Raw genomic sequence first — 17,507 nt, 5'->3', positions numbered from 1 at the left:
CCTCCTAGCCTCGGTTTTCTCTAAGACAGGCCAAGAGCCAGATTAGCAGGGGACACAGCCTGAGAAAGGCCACGAGGAAAGGCAGTGGTCGGGACCGCCAGTGGAAAGGGAGGGGCCACACTGGTAACAAACAGAAGGCTCACACTGAGGGCTTCTCTAACAATGAGTGAGATACTTAGAGTGACTCCACTTTGACGGGCTCCGTGAACTTCACATGGAACTCAGCATCCAGAACAGGTGAATGACAGAACTCATGCCACGTTGCCTAAAGCGCAAGGGAAAGATGGATGTGAAGGGACCGTAGAGAGCATTTCATTCGGTCCCCAAGGCTGAGGCTGGACATGGAAGACCAGAAGGGGGTTGGCAGTTGAGGGGAAAAGGCGGCAGCAAGAAGAGGAGCTGTGAAGGAGTGAAGAGTGTAAAGAAGAGAGAAATCAATAAAAATTATGAGCGGAAAAAGCTAGGCAGATGAGAATTATCATTAGCTAGTCAAGTTTCAGAATTCAGAAAAAAAAACTGGACAGGGATATTCAAGGTGTGGCCATGGGAGCGGGTCCCAGGAATGTGACGAAGTCCCTGGTGCAGAGGTAGACAGAAAGACTCCAAGCAAGACAGCAGCTAGGTCAGGCGTCGGGAACCTTTTTGGCTGAGAAAGCCATGAACGCCACATATTTTAAAATGTAATTTGTGAGTCATACAACGACCCGTGTAAGTCATGCATTACCCAATAAAAATTTGGTGTTGTCCTGGAGGACAGCTGTGATTGATTGGCTCCAGCCACCCGCAACCATGAACATGAGCGATAGGAAATGAATGGATTGTAATACATGAGAATGTTTTATATTTTTAACATTATTTTTTTTATTAAAGATTTGTCTGTGAGCCAGATGCAGCCATCAAAAGAGCCACATCTGGCTCGCGAGCCATAGGTTCCCAACCCCTGACCTAGGCTCTCTGGCCTTGATCACTCAGCCCTGCTGTTAAAGACAAAAACATCAAAAAATTTCCATACATATGAAAAGATGTGCCTTAAAGACATGAGTTAACAGTGGGCTGAAGGTGGACCAATCTGACTTGGTTTTTATCCTTATCACTCATTTGTGAAACCATGCATATTCTTTAAACAAGATAGGAAACTTGTTTTAAATTTTCATAAAATGATAAAGTATTTCAGTGCCATTAGTAGCACATGGTAAAATGATTAAACAACAGTTCTTTTGTCAAGTCTTTCATTATCTTATTCTGGCAATGAAAGCTGAACATTTGTCATAATTTTTCCATTTTATATCTGTAGCATATATCCAAAGCAATGAAGTGACTTGATTTAACCTTTGAAGTACAGCAAACTTCAAGACAGAGAGACAAAAAAATAATCTAAAGAGTTAAAATGATCAATTTTGTTATATTTTACCATAATTAAAAATAATCTGAAGTAACAAAAAAATCTTTGTAAAGCTAGACTAGATTTCTCCTCAGCATTAGTTACAGGGTATCTGTAGTAATTCAAGCCGAGTCAGAAGAACATACATGCCATTTCAAAAGAACAGAAATGCTCCCTTCGTTGGTTTAAGAATATACAAGGAAATAGGGTGATGGCATTTAAAAAGGGTCACCGCGCTGGACATCATTACGTAGTGTGACATTCTTAGATTCAGTGTTAATGTCTTCTTTTCTGAACACTGCTATTTCATGGGTCTTTTTGTTTTTCTGTTTGAAAAGGACTAAAGTTACTAGTTAGAGCGATGCCGAAAGAAGTTTAAAATCTGTTTTGCATTTGTTGTATTCCATTCTTGTTCTTTCAGGGGCCCTTCACACACAGACACATACTTTTTCAAAATTTTTTCCCCTACTTCTCGGAAATCCAAGGGCTCTTTGTGAGTAGCAGAGCTTGCCCCAGAAATACTGGTACCGACTTCCTGGTTTGCTGGCCGCTGATCAGCACAATGCTTCAATCCCCAGTAACACATTTCTCCACTGTACATCATAGCCAGCAGGTGGATGTCACTAAATACTCCTGGGAAAGTCATTTAGGTTGAGAGATTAGAATATAAACTTGAAAGAGAAACTCTAGCTATTAAAACTCTAATAAATTCCTTTTATGTCCTTTTATGTGCTTTTCATTTAATAGTTGCACTTAGAAAATTAAATATTATTAATATATCTGCATTTAATTGGTATCTTTATTTCTATTTTATCTATAAAGTGGTGCATTCCCTTCACCACCCCCCGAAAAACAGAGTATTGGCAGAGAATTTTTGTAAAAGATCACTTAGGTCACCTTTTAGGGATTCTCCCTAAAGCCTCTTTGAGACTCTAATTTAATAAGTATAATCTATCCTGCCTCATACACCCCAAATTCTGCACACAATTTCAGAATACTCAGTGTCTCAAGAACTGAAGGTCATCAAGAACACAACTTTTAATTTAGAGTGAATTCTAGAACCATTACTACAGTCCAGTCAAGTATCCTACACCACTTATATTTCTACAGAAATTATCATGCGTAAATAGATCACTAAGAGACCATATAATTCTAAATTATCAAAGGCATTCAGTTTTATCTAAGATGCTTTATGTTCTGAGGAAAAGGGAGTACATACAGCATTTTCATCAGAAGTTAAAGCTTTCTTATTATAAAATAAGGCAATTATATAATTAAACATCTGTGGCTCATAAAGTATATTAATTTGGTGAAAAGACAGACATAAAATTGTAAAAATCTGGATATAAATTATTGACTATAATATAAACTGTCTAGTTAACTTCTTAAAGCTGCTAAAATAAAATTATTTATTCATTCTAGTGCAGGTACTTGTGTGATTAGAACAGTTTATCTCAAATAAATGAGCATCATAATCTCAGTTGCTCACTTAAAATGGCTCATCAGAAATGACTATAATGGTACTAGAGACCCAAAAATAGTGGAAAAATTCAACTTTCAAAACTGTTTTTTCAGTTTCTATCATTTTGAGTCTACTGCCAGCTTTTTTAGTCTCAGAATTTGCCCCTCAACTCTCCCTTTCACTTCAACTCAAAATCAGCTTATAAATAGTAGCAAGAGATGGAACAGATTTAGAAGAGCTGACTCATTAAACTATTATATAATATTAATAGAAAAATCATTTAAGAGCAGAATTGGAGGCTTGCATTCATAAGAATGTGATAGGCTACACAATATTAATTATGCTCTCGATGTTTAAAACAGTATTGACTTAAGAACAATACATATTACACATAATTCTTATTACTTTCCTTCATACTTAAAATATCATAAACCTTAAGAGAAAAAGCTGAAAGCTGCACTAGATGTTATTCAGAATTATATTTTGTATTAGACTCAGTATTTCACTAGATGCACATCCTTTTTATTTCTGTAATCCTACACCCTGGCTTAATTATTCTTCGAAGGACAGGAGGAGGGAAGAGGAGGGAGGCAGAAACAGAGGAACGGTTGAACATCTAAGCAGGCAACAGCTCTGGGGGGAGAAGAATGTCCCACAAAGCGAAGCCACTTAGGAAGGTGAGAACATTTGCCTAAGGGAGCCCTGGGATCCAGCTTATGCCTAACTCCAACTTAGCTTCATTCATTATATTAATAAGTGCTAAACAAGGTACACAGCTATCCCAGCAGATTTTATTGGGGGCAGAATGAATGGCTATATGATAAAGAGTGGCCCTCAAACTTTAGCCTGTTTAGAATTACCAGGATGTGCTAAAATGCTGATTGGTGGGCCCCCACCTCCAGTGTCAAGATTCAGGTATGGGGTTGGGTCTGTGAATCTGCATTTTTTTTCTTTGTATTTTTCTGAAGTGAGAAGAGAGGAGGCAGACAGACAGACTTCCACATGTGCCCGACCAGGATCCACCTGGCATGCCCACCAGGGGGTGATGCTCTGCTCATCTGGGCCATCACTCCATTGCAACTGGAGCCATTCCAGTGCCTGAGACAAAGGCCATGGAGCCATTCTCAGCGCCCGGGGCCAACCTTGCTCCAGTAGAGCCTTGGCTATGGGAAGGGACAAGACAGACAGAGAGAAAGGAGAGGGAGGGGAAGGTGGAGAAGCAGATGGGCACTTCTCCCATGTACCTTGACCAGGAATCGAACCTGGGACTTCCACACGCCAGGCCGATGCTCTACCACTGAGCCAACCGGCCAGGGCCTATGAATCTGCATTTTAACAAAGTTCTAGGACCTAGGGTGATGCTGATGCTACTGGTTTGTACACTATGCTAAACTACGGCATTAAAATATCTCGCATTAAAAAAATGAACTAGGCCTGACCTGTGGTGGTGCAGTAGATAAAGCGTTGACCTGGAATGCTGAGGTCGCTGGTTCAAAACCCTGGGCTTGCCTGGTCAAGGCACATATGGGAGTTGATGCTTCCTGCTCCTCCCCCTTTTCTCTCTCTATCTCTCTCTCCCCTCTCTAATAAAAATGAATAAAATCTAAAAAAGTAAATAAATAAAAAATTTTTTTTAAAATGAACTATGTAAAAATTAGGTAGTCTCTCCCTCTCTACTCCCCCAAGGAATCTACATACTACTCTGTAGCTATAGTCTTTTTGCTGCTATAAAATTTCCTTACTTTTTTCTCTTAATGCTTTTTTTAATGTTAATGGTTTTTGATAAACTACTTCACTCTGCACTGCACATGTCCTAGGCGAACACACATGATAGTGGGGAACATAGGGAGAAAGAGAATAAGTCCAAGTGAGGCAGAAAGGGGACTTTCACAGTAAAAAGGTGGGCAGACTGGCATGCCTAGGAGCAGTGAGGTCTTAATCTGACTGCATCATAATTATGTGAGCTTCTTAAAAATAAATTACTGGCCCTGGCCGGTTGGCTCAGTGGTAGAGCATCGGCCTGGCGTGCAGGAGTCCCGGGTTCGATTCCCGGCCAGGGCACACAGGAGAAGCGCCCATCTGCTTCTCCACCCCTCCCCCTCTCCTTCCTCTCTGTCTCTCTCTTCCCCTCCCGCAGCCAAGGCTCCACTGGAGCAAAGTTTGCCTGGGTGCTGAGGATGGCTCTGTGGCCTCTGCCTCAGGTGCTAGAATGGCTCTGATTGCCACAGAGCAACGCCCCAAGATGGGCAGAGCATTGCCCCCTGGTGGGCATGCCGAGTGGATCCCGGTCAGGTGCATGCGGGAGTCTGTCTGACTGCATCCCCGTTTCCAGCTTCGGAAAAATACAAAAATATAAATAAATAAATAAATAAATAAATAAATAAATAAATAAATAAATTCCTGGACTCCGTATATTCGATTAGAACCTGCAGGTGGCACAGAAATCTGTACTTTTAACAAGCCGTGCTCATTCAGAGCCACTCTTTTAAGGGATCTGAAGTCTAGTTTCTGGGGTAGGCAATGGGCCAATGGGCGGCAGAGGGGGCGATGCTCACTGGTATAAAAAGGGCGTATACCAAGGGTATGCAAAGGTCAACATCGTTTGACTTCACCTATTTACTCCAAGGTTATTCTGACAAGGCTATTTTTATAGGACACACAGAGGAATAAAGCTCAGAGATGAGGTAAAGAGGTTTACTGAATACATTACTTGGTAATTTTTAAAAGCTGAAGATTTAATGACATAGGTAATGTTCAAAGGACAACTGGAAAAAAGAAAAACATCTTACTAAGCATATGGTGTTTTAAGTTTTATCTAAAATTTTATTGTTATTAGATCTGCCCACAATTTTGATGACTCATATAGAACTTTCCTCCCTAGTGAGTACTGAGAATTGTTCAGAATTATGTTTTATATTGGCTAAAAAAAATGAAAAAATAATTAAATGTCTCTGATGGGGTGTAAGCAGTAATTTAGCCTATGAAAACTAGGTTTGCAGGTTTCTGATCTCCATGAAAGAGATGAATTCCAGAGGAGCAAACAGCTATAGATGGGAGCAAGAGAACTAAGCACCATGACAAAACCACTATAGACATAATGTAGACTGCTCACAAGAATTAGGGGATATTTCAAAATGACTATGAAGCTATAAAATATCCCCTAAATTTTGTGAGCAGTGTATTTTTGTCTCTACCTTGAAATTTACTTCAAACAGAGTGAAATATAATAAACTACTTAAAATTTTTAAAAGCTTTAAAAACAAAAACTTCGAAAAGAGATCACATTACCTTCACTTAGTAACTTAGCTGTGTCAAGGTCTTGGAAAGAAACTCCTTCATTTAACTGGATAGGACGCCGATAATTTAGCATCTGTAGCAAGTAACTGATTCCATCAACAAGGTACTAAATGAAAATCAAAGCCAAAGAATTGAAAGTATTATAAGCAGAGCTATAGTAACTTCAGATGTTAATCCCCCCCCAATCTTCACTCAAGAGAAGGTGGGCTGATATATATAGATGTGTCTTATAGCCGTTACATTTAAATGGTCTACAAAAATCTACCACCCCAAAACTTTGATGATATATATTATAAAGTTCAACCCTCCAAATGCTCCACTTGTAAGAGTATGGAAGAAAAAAATCATTAACTAAGAACACAAGATTCAGTAATATACTTGTCAAAAATGTTATCAGAAGAAGAAAAGGATAAAGATATGGTTCAACAACAATTTATTAAAAATATGTACTTACTATAATTTACAAATGATATGCTCAGACTTCTACATCTTAAAGTGTAACCTCTCATGTCCAGGCCTACATAAGCCAGGTATACACAACCCAAGTTAGAATCTCCACTGATACAATACTAAGGCAGGGTCTGTAGATTAGTGGATTTGGTCAGAAGAGTCAAACCATATCAGAGAGCCACAATTTCTAGGAGCACAATCACATGGGTTCTTCAGGAGGGGTCTGCTGCCAGAGACAGGCTCACAGCCTTGTTTGTATTCTTCAGGCTAAAAAATATGCTTAAAAATGAATATAGGTTGTCTACCTTGTATTTTAAAAAATAAAAATCCAGAACTTATAAAACTTCCCAGTATACAAAGGGCTTTCACCTTATCTTAATCTTCACAATAATTGCAGTTTGTTTATGATTAAATAGCTAGTAAACAAAAGACCTGGAATGCAAACTCTGGTTCCAACAGCCTTGATACTATACCCAAGACAGCTGTTTGAAAGCTATAAATGTCAACAATCTTTTTTACCTCTTTAAGCAAACTAGATTTTCTCGTGAGCCACTCTCTCCGTTTGGTCAGAGAATGACAATACATATAAAGAAGGGCTCCTCGTCGCCAAGAGAGACATTCCAGGAGTTCGTCCCCAAGCAAATCACAGTGCTGAAACACAACAAAGAGCTAAGAAGAGAACCTTGATATCTGTAAAAATTAAATTTCAAAATACTGAGAAATTAAAAACTCTCATTTCACAACATTTGCTCTTCATTTAGCTATTTAAACAGTAATGCTTTACTTTGAATCAATCAGAAATACAGAAAACTGGCCCTGGCTAGTTGGCTCAGTGGTAGCGCATCGGCCTGGCATGTGGATGTCCCGGGTTCGACTCTGAGTCAGGGCGCACAGGAGAACTATCTCTTTCTCCAGCCTTCCCCCCCCCCCCTTTTCTTTTCCCCTCCGGCAGCCATGGCTCATTTGTTTTGAGCACATCAGCCAGGGGGCTGAAGATAACTCCATAGAGCCTCCGCCTCAGGCCCTAAAAACAGCTCAGCTGTCAGCATGGCCCCAGATGGCCAGAGCATCAGCCCAGACAGGGTTTGCAGGGTTAACCTCAGTTGGGGCACATGCAGGAGTCTGTTTCTCTGTTTCCCCTGTTCTCATTTGGAAAAGAAGGAAAAAAAAAGAAATACAGAAAACTATAGCTACACAAAAATTAAATACAGTAATTACTCCATTGATAAATATTTTTTAGATATGAAATATTTTAGTAGCAAATTCCAATATATCTAAAATATAAATATTCTACAATCTGATTAAAAAAATAACTTTTCAGCCTAACCAGGTGGTGGCACAGTGGATAGAGCGTCAGACTGGCATGCGGAAGGACCCAGGTTCGAGACCCTGAGGTCGCCAGCTTGAGCACGGGCTCATCTGGCTTGAGCAAAAAGCTCACCAGCTTGGACCCAAGGTCGCTGGCTCCAGCAAGGGGTTACTCGGTCTGCTGAAGGCCCGTGGTCAAGGCACATATGAGAAAGCAATCAATGAACAACTAAGAAGTCGCAACGCGCAACGAAAAACTAATGATTGATGCTTCTCATCTCTCTCCGTTCCTGTCTGTCCCTGTCTATCTCTGCCTCTGTAAAAAAAAAAAAAAAAAAAAACTTTTCAGAAATACATGTCACTTGAAACAAGATCTTACCTATTCCTACTATTGCAAGAATAGAAAAGAAATATACACAAAAACAATTTTAATAAATCAAACTTAAACTGTGGTATGTCATTTAAAATTTGGGATTATCTGGGGGAGATAGGCAGCAGGCAGTTAAATATGAGAAATTGCCCTGGCCAGGTAGCTAGGTTGGTTATTTTCCCAAAAACGCCAAGATTGCAGGTTCAATCCCAGGTTAGGGAACATACAAGAATCAGCCAGTGAATAAAATAAATGAGACAACAAATTGATTTTTCACTCTCTCTCTCTCTCACACATCAATAAATTTAAAAAGATGAGAAATTATTTGCTTGAAAGAGACGCCATGGCTAGAGACAAAAATCCTGGAATTCTCCTAATGGAGATGGCAGTAAGAGCATCCAGACAGGTTGCAAAGCAAAGACAAACAGAGACAAGCAGAGGAATAAGGGGATATCCTCGGGGTGCCTGTTTCCAGAATGGAGAGGGGAGGTCTGGGAGAGAGCAAGAGCAAGAGCAAGGCTTCTCAGGGATGGAGAAGAGGAGCACGCAGGGTGGGAGGGACAGGTCGATCCCTGGGAAGCAAGGCAGCAAATGTCCAGGAGGGTGAGGACTGCAAAAACGATAAGAGATATGGCAATTAAATTACTGGGGATCCTCAAAAAAAAAAATGCAGTATCTGCAAAACTGAAGGAGTAGAAATAACAAATATCTGTGCTTAGAAAATGATCAGGCACTGTAATGACAATACGGTTCCATCATGCAAATATCCTGAAACATATTTAGTAAAACATAATACTTTAGTTGTGACATTGGTCTGAAGTGTTAAACTCTCATAAATTCCTCCTTCAATTTTAATTTAAAAGAGACAGGCCTTGGCTGATTAGCTCAATCAGAGCATTGTCCCAAAACACCAAGGTTGCAGGTTCGATTCCCGGTCAGGGTACATATCAGAAGTGACCAATGAATGCACAACTAAGTGAAACAACAAATGAATGCTCCTCTCTCTCTCTCTCTCTCTGGCTCTCTAAAAATCAATAAATAGATTTTTTTAAAAACTCATTAAAACAGAGACAAAGATATATTCAAGAAGAAAAAACACAGACTCTAAAGAGCAGCCTATACAGCAAGAATGAGCAGCTTTACCATCATTTATGAGAGTAAAACTTACTTTGGGATGCATATTATTTTCTTTAACTAAAATTTCGGGTTCTGAAAGAAAAGTGATCAGCTCTTTTACTTTCTGTGAAGAGTCTTCAGGGAAATCTTCATCAACTAGCTTGTTCTCCTCAAAATACGTCATGTCCAAAATAGCCTGATGTACAGGAGAAAATAAGTATCTGTAAATGATTTAAACCTGAATGAATAAGTCTTACAATTTAACATTACATCTATATAGATGTTTTATTAGATATTTAACTTTCTAGCATAGTATTTAAATTTGAAAAGTAGGGTAACTGTCTAGCTGTAAACATAATCTGAGATGAACTTTATGGAAAATCTCATAGCTATCTTACTAAAATACTAATAAATTAATGCTAATCTCTCTTCCCTCAAAAAACAAAATAAAGTTTTACGTTTTAATTAAGATAACTTAATCATATATAATATTAACTATGAAAAGAATATTATATTCTTTGCTATTTATACATTATACTCTGAACATTTCCTAAATCGCTGCTGTATCAAGTTAAGATCACTACCTCTATTTTACAAACTGAATTTTCAAAAGACTTATTTGTTTTCCCAAAGGCGGATTCAACATTTGAGGAATATAAATCCTGCCACCCGACAAAGGCAGCATATCACCAATGTTATACAATTCAAACACTAGGATCCCAGCATTCTTAAATACAAGACATTCTGTTCAAGTACCTTAAAACTACTCAGTCCCCTTTTTACAAATCTACAGGACTAAGACCAACAAAACTATGTTCTAGTTTTCAGTTCTACCACCAATCTCCTGACTAACCAGTTTCTTCATCGGTAAAATGAACTGGACTAAATGACTTCCAAAGTTGCTTTGAGGGTAAAATTAATTAACATATGTAAAGCACTTAGAACACTACCTAGCACACAGCACTACTTAAGCGATAAATGTTCTTATGTGGAAGGCTTAAGCCAGGAAGGATGAGATGATCATGGTACAAAAGATGACCTGTTGATTAAGAACCATAAATAGGGTCAAAGGGAATCTGGGCTATAAATTATATCTCTCGGGCCTTTTGTCTACTTCTTGGAAATAAAATATTTAGAACTCTGCCTGACCAGGCGGTGGCGGAGTGGATAGAGCGTCGAACTGGGATGCAGAGGACCCAGGTTCGAGACCCCGAGGTCGCCAGCTTGAGCGTTGGCTCATCTGGTTTGAGCAAGAGCCCACCAGTTTGAACCCAATGTCACTGGCTCCAGCAAGGGGTTACTCAGTCTGCTGAAGGCCCACGGTCAAGGCACATATGAGAGAGCAATCAATGAACAACTAAGGTGTTGCAACGCGCAATGAAAAACTAGTGATTGATGCTTCTCATCTCTCTCCGTTCCTGTCTGTCTGTCCCTGTCCATCCCTCTCTCTGACTCACTCTCTGTCTCTGTAAAAAATAATTAATTAAAAAATATTTAGAACTCTCTCACGTGGAAGAACTAAGACAAGCAGGGAACCTTCTAAAAGTAAAAAAAAGCCAGGCCAAGTTCTACCAAATTACAACAGCTCTTTGGGGAGTGTGAGTTGTTATAGGCTCATTTGACCATGATGTTTGAAGGCAGAAACTATCCTATTTACCTCCTAATAGAGAGCAGTTTCAAAATGCTGTAAATGTGCACTTTGGAAGCTTAACTAAGTTTATACTACTTCCATTTTTTTTCTTTTCTTTTTTTTTTTAATTTTTATGATGTATTGGTTTTCGGCATACAGCCTAGTGGCTAATCATAAACTTTACACAGTGTTCCCCCCAATATTTCCAGGGCCCAACTGGCACCATACATAGTTATCACATTATTGACTCTATTCCCTATGCTTTGCTTACTTCCCGTGACTATTTTGTAGTTACCAATTACTCTACTTTCTGTAATCACTTCATCTTTATTATCCCTGAGCGATCAAGTAAGGGCATATGAAGCACTCTATCAACTATAAGATGCTATACAAATGTCAGTTACTATAATAAAATAATTTTTAATGTCAACTTGCCTCAGCAATGTTTGAGAAAACCAAGAAAACAAATCTTGTCCATACAAAGGCTTGAATATGAAAGCAAATTAAAGAAAAAAAGGGAACAGAACAACCTTACAGACTTTCATGACAGCAGGGGGAGTAATGCTGAGAGTCCTAAAGAAAGGAGAATTTAAAAAAAAAATAACGGGCTCTTACAGAATCCCCCGTTTCCTTTGAATAACCTTCGAAAACTTTGGAAATTGTATGTAGTTCTGTTCTGCTTACTTATCTATACTGTAAAGGGAAACAATTCTGTTATCTATAAGGTTTTATTCCTGACGTTTCTTAACAACGCACATCTGCTAAATCTTACTTCTTTCCATATTGCCTTAAAGTTTCAAGTCTATATGCTTTATACATACTGTTTTTGAACAAAGTTTAACACTTTAAGTAGAGAATAGGCTTGATTTCATTTTACCTAAACACTGAAATCAACCATCTAATTAAAGCAATCTACCCTTCTTAACATGTCAGACACCACATCTGTCTCAATACCTGTGTGTAGAGTTCTAATAGATTGGATGGATTTGAACATTCTTTGTCTTCTCCACACAAGAGTTTCAATTTTTCTAGAGCTGCAGAGGCCCGAATTAAAAAGTGATCTATAAGAGATAAAAACATGGTGATTATTTCACATAACTACAGACTGTTATTTAAACAAAAAAGTTATGTATCTGAAATGATTAAATAAAATTGTGTGGCATTGGAGAAGCAGCATGACAGTAATAATTTCACATGTAAAACAAATATAACATAATGCCTAATCCTAAGTAAGCTAATTTATCATAGAAATTTATTCTGGAAAGCTAAACTCCAACAACTTTGTAGGTTCAGTTGTCATTTCTTTTTTTTTTTTCCAGTTGTCATTTCTTAAATGCAGTCTCTATTTCCATATTGCTGCTTTTATGATGTGGAGGCACTCAAAATGTTTAGGCCCTGGCAGGTTGGCTCAGTGGTAGTGTTGGCCTGGCATGTGGAAGTCCCGGGTTCAATTCTCAGTTAGGGCACACAGGAGAAGTGCCCATCTGCTTCTCCACCCCTCCCCCTCTTTTTTCTCTTTATCTCTCTCTTCCCCTCTCGCAGGCAAGGCTCCACTGGAGCAAAGTTGGCCTGGGTGCTGAGGATGGCTCCATGGCCTCTGCCTCAGGAGCTAGAATGGCTCCAACTGCAGCGGAGCAATGCCCCAGATGGGCAAAGTATTGTCCCCTTGTGGGCTTGCCAGGTGGATCCTGATTGGGCACATACAGGAGTGCCTCTCTGCCTCCCCACTTTTCATTTTAGAAAAATGCAAACGTAAAAAAAAGTTTAAAGAATAAATTTAAAACTTTTACTGGAATGATACAAATATATATCAATCTGCAGAAAGGGCTTCCACTGAAAACAAAATTTCATTAAAGTACTTTCCAAAAGAACATGATTGATTAAATGCCTCATAGAATGTCAACACTCAGAACAATTTTAACTTTATCATATATATAGTTGTGTTCACATGTTTATGTGTGTAAATAGCAATTAGAATTAAAATTATACAATGTATCTACATATTTTACTCCTTCAAAAAACTTATCAATATGGCCTGACCAGGCAGTGGTGCAGTGGATAAAGTGTCAGCCTGGGACACATAGGACCCAGGTTTGAAACCCTGAGGTCACTGGCTTAAGCCCAAGGTCGCTGGCTTGAGCAAGGGGTCACTTGCTCTGCTATAGCCCCCCTGGTCAAGGCATAAATGAGAAAGCAATCACTGAACGACTAAGAAGCTGCAACAAAGAATTAATGCTTCTCTTCTCTCTTCCTTTCTGTCTGAAATGCAATCCCTATCTCTGTCTCTCTCACTTAAAAAAGACAAACAAAAAACCTAGATATGGAACAGATTACTTCATTCCTTCAAAACCTGCAAGAACTACAGCTAAAGACTTCTGATATGCCTTCCTTCCCCTGCCTTGTCTCCTGATTTCTTCTTCTTCAACATCATATTCTCCTTGCTTCTATGGTTTCACCTTTTCCATTGAATTTTTCCTCCTGAATTACTAAGTGTCCACACCAAGGTGCTTCCCAACTTTCTGTGTTATTTCATGTAATCAAATTTAGATATGCCCACCATCAAGACATTCAAATCCCTGAGTTTGCTGCTCTCTGCTTCCTTCCTGAAATATTTACCCTTTTCTCCTCACTGGCCAAGAAACAGAAAATGTAGCACGTGGTGCAGCCCCATCTTATCCAGACTCAGTATTTGCCCAGGTAAATAAGCTGTTCTGTGTTGGAGTGAAAGCAACACCAGGGTAAGTCACGGCTGTTGGCAATCACACAATGACCTTGTTTTCCCAGATGAGGCCCTGTACCCAGAACAGACCCTGATGGCTATGAGGTGCACTACTCACCTGACTAGATACTTTAGCATGGCCCCTCCCATTTCTCCTCAACCCAGAAGAGTAGCATCATCATATGACCCAGAAAAAAAGATTCTACCACAAACTGAACTCGTGTAGAACATGGCACTCCTTATGTCAGGGGTCCCCAAACTATGGCCCGTGGGCCACATGCGGCCCCCTGAGGTCATTTATCCGGCCCCTGCCGCACTTCCGGAAGGGGCACCTCTTTCATTGGTGGTCAGTGAGAGGAGCATAGTTCCCATTGAAATACTGGTCAGTTGGTTGATTTAAATTTACTTGTTCTTTATTTTAAATATTGTATTTGTTCCCGTTTTGTTTTTTTTACTTTAAAATAAGATCTGTGCAGTGTGCATAGGGATTTGTTCATAGTTTTTTTTTTTTATAGTCTGGCCCTCCAATGGTCTGAGGGACAGTGAACTGGCCCCTTGTGTAAAAAGTTTGGGGACCCCTGCCTTATGTGCATCTTTAGAGGCTGTGCTAACATTTTCTTGTTAGTATGCAGGATTACTTTAAAGGTAAGACTTGCACTGAATTCCCTAAACCATTGCTGAAGGTATATCTACCTCCCATGAATTCACGACATAATTACTGAGTGTGAAAAGACAATACCTTCCATTTTAGAAACTTTTTCTGAAATGCAATATTTTTACTAGAACCATTCAGTCAAAATAATGACTGGCAAGACATGAGTGATTCTTACATAACCTCTGAAAAGTCACTCTCATAGTATAAGTCCATAGAGTAAACATACTGTTTGTATAATGAGAACTAAATGAACAAAAATTAACCAAACATGAAAAAGACAACACTCTTGCATGGTATAATGCCTGGTTGTACCTGAGGACAGAAACTATCGATGCTTGTAATCTAAAAGAATTATATTTGTTAACATAACTGGACAAATTATACACATATATTATTTTTGTGGTGTGGGAAAAGAATGCCAAGTTCAATTCAAATGCCTGTAACCAGATCTTAATTAAATTTATTAAAATAAGAAAATCATACCTGTAATACTGATTAAGAACTCATAATATGCACAGAATCATTTTAATTTTAGTAAATTTTCAGAACTACACAGCTGCCAAACACGAACATATATCACATGACTTTTTTTGTGTGACAGAGAGAAAGAGAGAGGGACAGATAGGAACAGACAGGAAGGAAGAGAGATGAGAAGCATTAATTCTTCATTGCGGCACTTTAGTTGCTCATCGATTGCTTTCTCATATGTGCCTTGACCAGGGGGCTACAGCAGACCAAGTGACCCCTTGCTCAAGCCAGGGATCTTGGGCTCAAGCTGGTGAGCCTTGCTCAAACCAGATGAGCCGCCTGCGCTCCAGTTGGCGACCTCGGGGCTTAGAACCTGGGCCCTCTGCGTCCTAGTCCGAGGCTCTATCCACTGCACCACCGCCTGGTGAGGCTCACATGACTTTTAATTATTCTCTGGAAAACTGAGAACAGCTTTCGGATCCGGTGGTAAGTGAATAAAAACCACTCTTGGATCCCTTTAGACTGGTTCAAAAGGGGCTGGCGTGGGCTGGAGTTGGCTCAATTGCTTAGGTAGAAGTAACTTCCTCTTGCTTGCAGGTAACAGCTACCCTTCCCAGGAACCGAATGTTCTTGTGCGCCCGGTCCGGGGGCTCACTCTCGACACACCCAGAGAGAAGCCCACTTCTCAGCCTGCTGTGAGTTTGAAAGGGCAAACTCCTGAAAAAAATAACTTGGCAACTAATCTTCACTAGAAGTAGAGCTATTTCATCACAGACTCCGTTCAATCAATTCACCAACGTCTCAATCGCTCAGGTGCACGCACCCACTGGTGAGCGCGATGACAATGAGTCCACAAGAATTTAAAAACCGATTCGTCTCGTAGTCAAGACTCAAAACACAAAAAGAAATCATGTGACAACGCCAGGCAGCTGAGAAGTAATGAAAGAGCGCTGGACTTCAAATCAGAAGTCGAGGTGATTCTGACTTTTATTGTTGTTAAGGAAATGCGCACATTTCCAAAAACAGCGTTCTCACGCGGACTGCGCCCTCGCGAGGGCTGTGGAGAAGTGCGGAAAGAGTCAAGCGACACCCGCGTCAAACTCTCCCGTGGGCTGCTGCTCCGGTTGAGTTTAGAATCCCAGATGGGACAAAAAGGACAACGCGGCGCTCTGGGGTCCCGTCGCGCTCGCCGGGCTCGTCCCCGCACGCGAGGCCACCCTGCCCGCGCGCTGTCACCGGCGTTGCTACTCGCGTGAACTCTGGTGTGTGCCGCCAGCCGGTCGGTGCCCGCCGTCCTCCGCCCCCGAGACGGCGAACTTGGGCAAGCAGCACCGCCCTGACCGAGTGTCAACGCTTTCCATGCGTGATGAAAAACGCGGCCCCGACGCGAACGAGTCGTGCGGGGCGGACAACAGACCGCGCGGGGCGCACACGTAGCGCAGGCCGCAGGCCCGGCCCCCGCTGCAGGGCCCGCTCTGCCCCCGGTCTGCCCGCCCGCCGCCTACCCTCCTTCCGCTCCGCGCCCTCACCGTCCTCGCCTGCAGCCTCGCTGAGCTGCTGGATGTGGGCCTGCGCCAGGTCCCCCAGCTCTTCCACACGCCTTACCACACTGGAACCTGCGGCCGCCATGGCCACCACAGGCGGGCGCGCCCCAGCCACGTGACCTTGCCGGTTGGCGGTCACCTGATCCGTCGGCGGGGCGCGGCGTGGGGGCGGAGTTCACCAGGCGGTAGGCGGGGACCCCGGCTCGGGAATAGGGCACACCCAGGCCTGCAAAGGTCGCTCCAGGACGCTTTCTTTTTCGCGGACTTCCCCTCCCTCCCATGACCCTGAGCAGCCAGGAAACTTTAGAGGGGGGGAGAGGGTGCCGCCAGGCACGCCTCTTTCCCGCCCCCCACTTAAACCAATCAGAGACGTCCGTGCCCCCACGCTGGCCCAATGGGAAGCCAGCTCTCTCCGTGGCTGGTGGAGGTTGGCATCAGCCTGCTGTAGGGCCGGTAGTGCTGTGGTCCCTGGCTGGCGCCGCTAGCTGGAGCTGCAGCAGTTCTCACCAAAGCTCACTGGGAAGTCTGGAAATGGGACTGTTTGGGTCCTGTAGTGAGGAGGATGCCTAATTCTAATCTCCTGGTCAGAAATGGAAAGCTTGATGGCCCTCTAGTATACTGCTCACAAAAATTAGGGGATATTTCAAAATGAATATGAAGCAATAAAAAAAAAGAGAAGCATTTAATTTTTTTAAAAACTAACCAAAAACATAAGAGCCTGACCAGGCAGTGGCGCAGTGGATAGAGCATTGGACTAGGATGCGGAGGACCCAGGTTCGAGACCCCAGGTCACCAGAGTGAGCACAGGTTCATCTGGCTTGAGCAAAAGCTCAACAGCTTGAGCCCAAGGTCGCTGGCTCAAACAAGGGGTTACTGGGTCTGCTGAAGCCTCTTGGTCAAGGCACATATGAGAAAGCAATCAATGAACAATTAAGATGCCGCAATGAAAAACTGATGACTGATGCTTCTCATCTCTCTCTGTTCCTGTCTGTCTGTCCCCTATCTATCCCTCTCTCTGACTCTGACCCTGTAAAAAAGAAAAGAAAAGCAGCCTGACCTGTGGTGGCGCAGTGGATAAAGCCTCAACCTGGAAACACTGAGGTTGCT

The 17,507-nt window shown here is 41.5% G+C and overlaps 1 protein-coding gene across 3 annotated transcripts; it reads right to left on the bottom strand.

Annotated features, from left to right (window-relative positions):
- Window positions 1–1,668: 1,668 nt before the first annotated feature.
- Window positions 1,669–16,663, bottom strand: RIMOC1 (RAB7A interacting MON1-CCZ1 complex subunit 1). 3 transcript variants are annotated; one of them, XM_066240385.1, is made up of 6 exons: window positions 16,362–16,660; window positions 11,969–12,075; window positions 9,437–9,580; window positions 7,110–7,241; window positions 6,132–6,246; window positions 1,669–2,014 (listed from the first exon to the last, which is right to left on the bottom strand). In XM_066240385.1, exons 1-6 carry the CDS (start codon window positions 16,483–16,485, stop codon window positions 1,731–1,733), a joined length of 906 nt encoding a protein of 301 aa, XP_066096482.1. In that variant the 5' UTR covers window positions 16,486–16,660; the 3' UTR covers window positions 1,669–1,730. The 3 variants fall into 3 exon arrangements, with proteins under 3 accessions (XP_066096482.1, XP_066096484.1, XP_066096488.1); XM_066240387.1 differs by having other exon boundaries at window positions 16,386–16,655; XM_066240391.1 differs by lacking the exon at window positions 7,110–7,241 and having other exon boundaries at window positions 16,362–16,663.
- Window positions 16,664–17,507: the final 844 nt, after the last annotated feature.

The sequence above is a fragment of the Saccopteryx bilineata genome, chromosome 1, assembly GCF_036850765.1.
Source record: "Saccopteryx bilineata isolate mSacBil1 chromosome 1, mSacBil1_pri_phased_curated, whole genome shotgun sequence".
Lineage (NCBI taxonomy): Eukaryota > Metazoa > Chordata > Mammalia > Chiroptera > Emballonuridae > Saccopteryx > Saccopteryx bilineata.
Note: the sequence above shows the minus strand (reverse complement) of the source record. Positions and strands in the feature narration are given on the sequence as shown.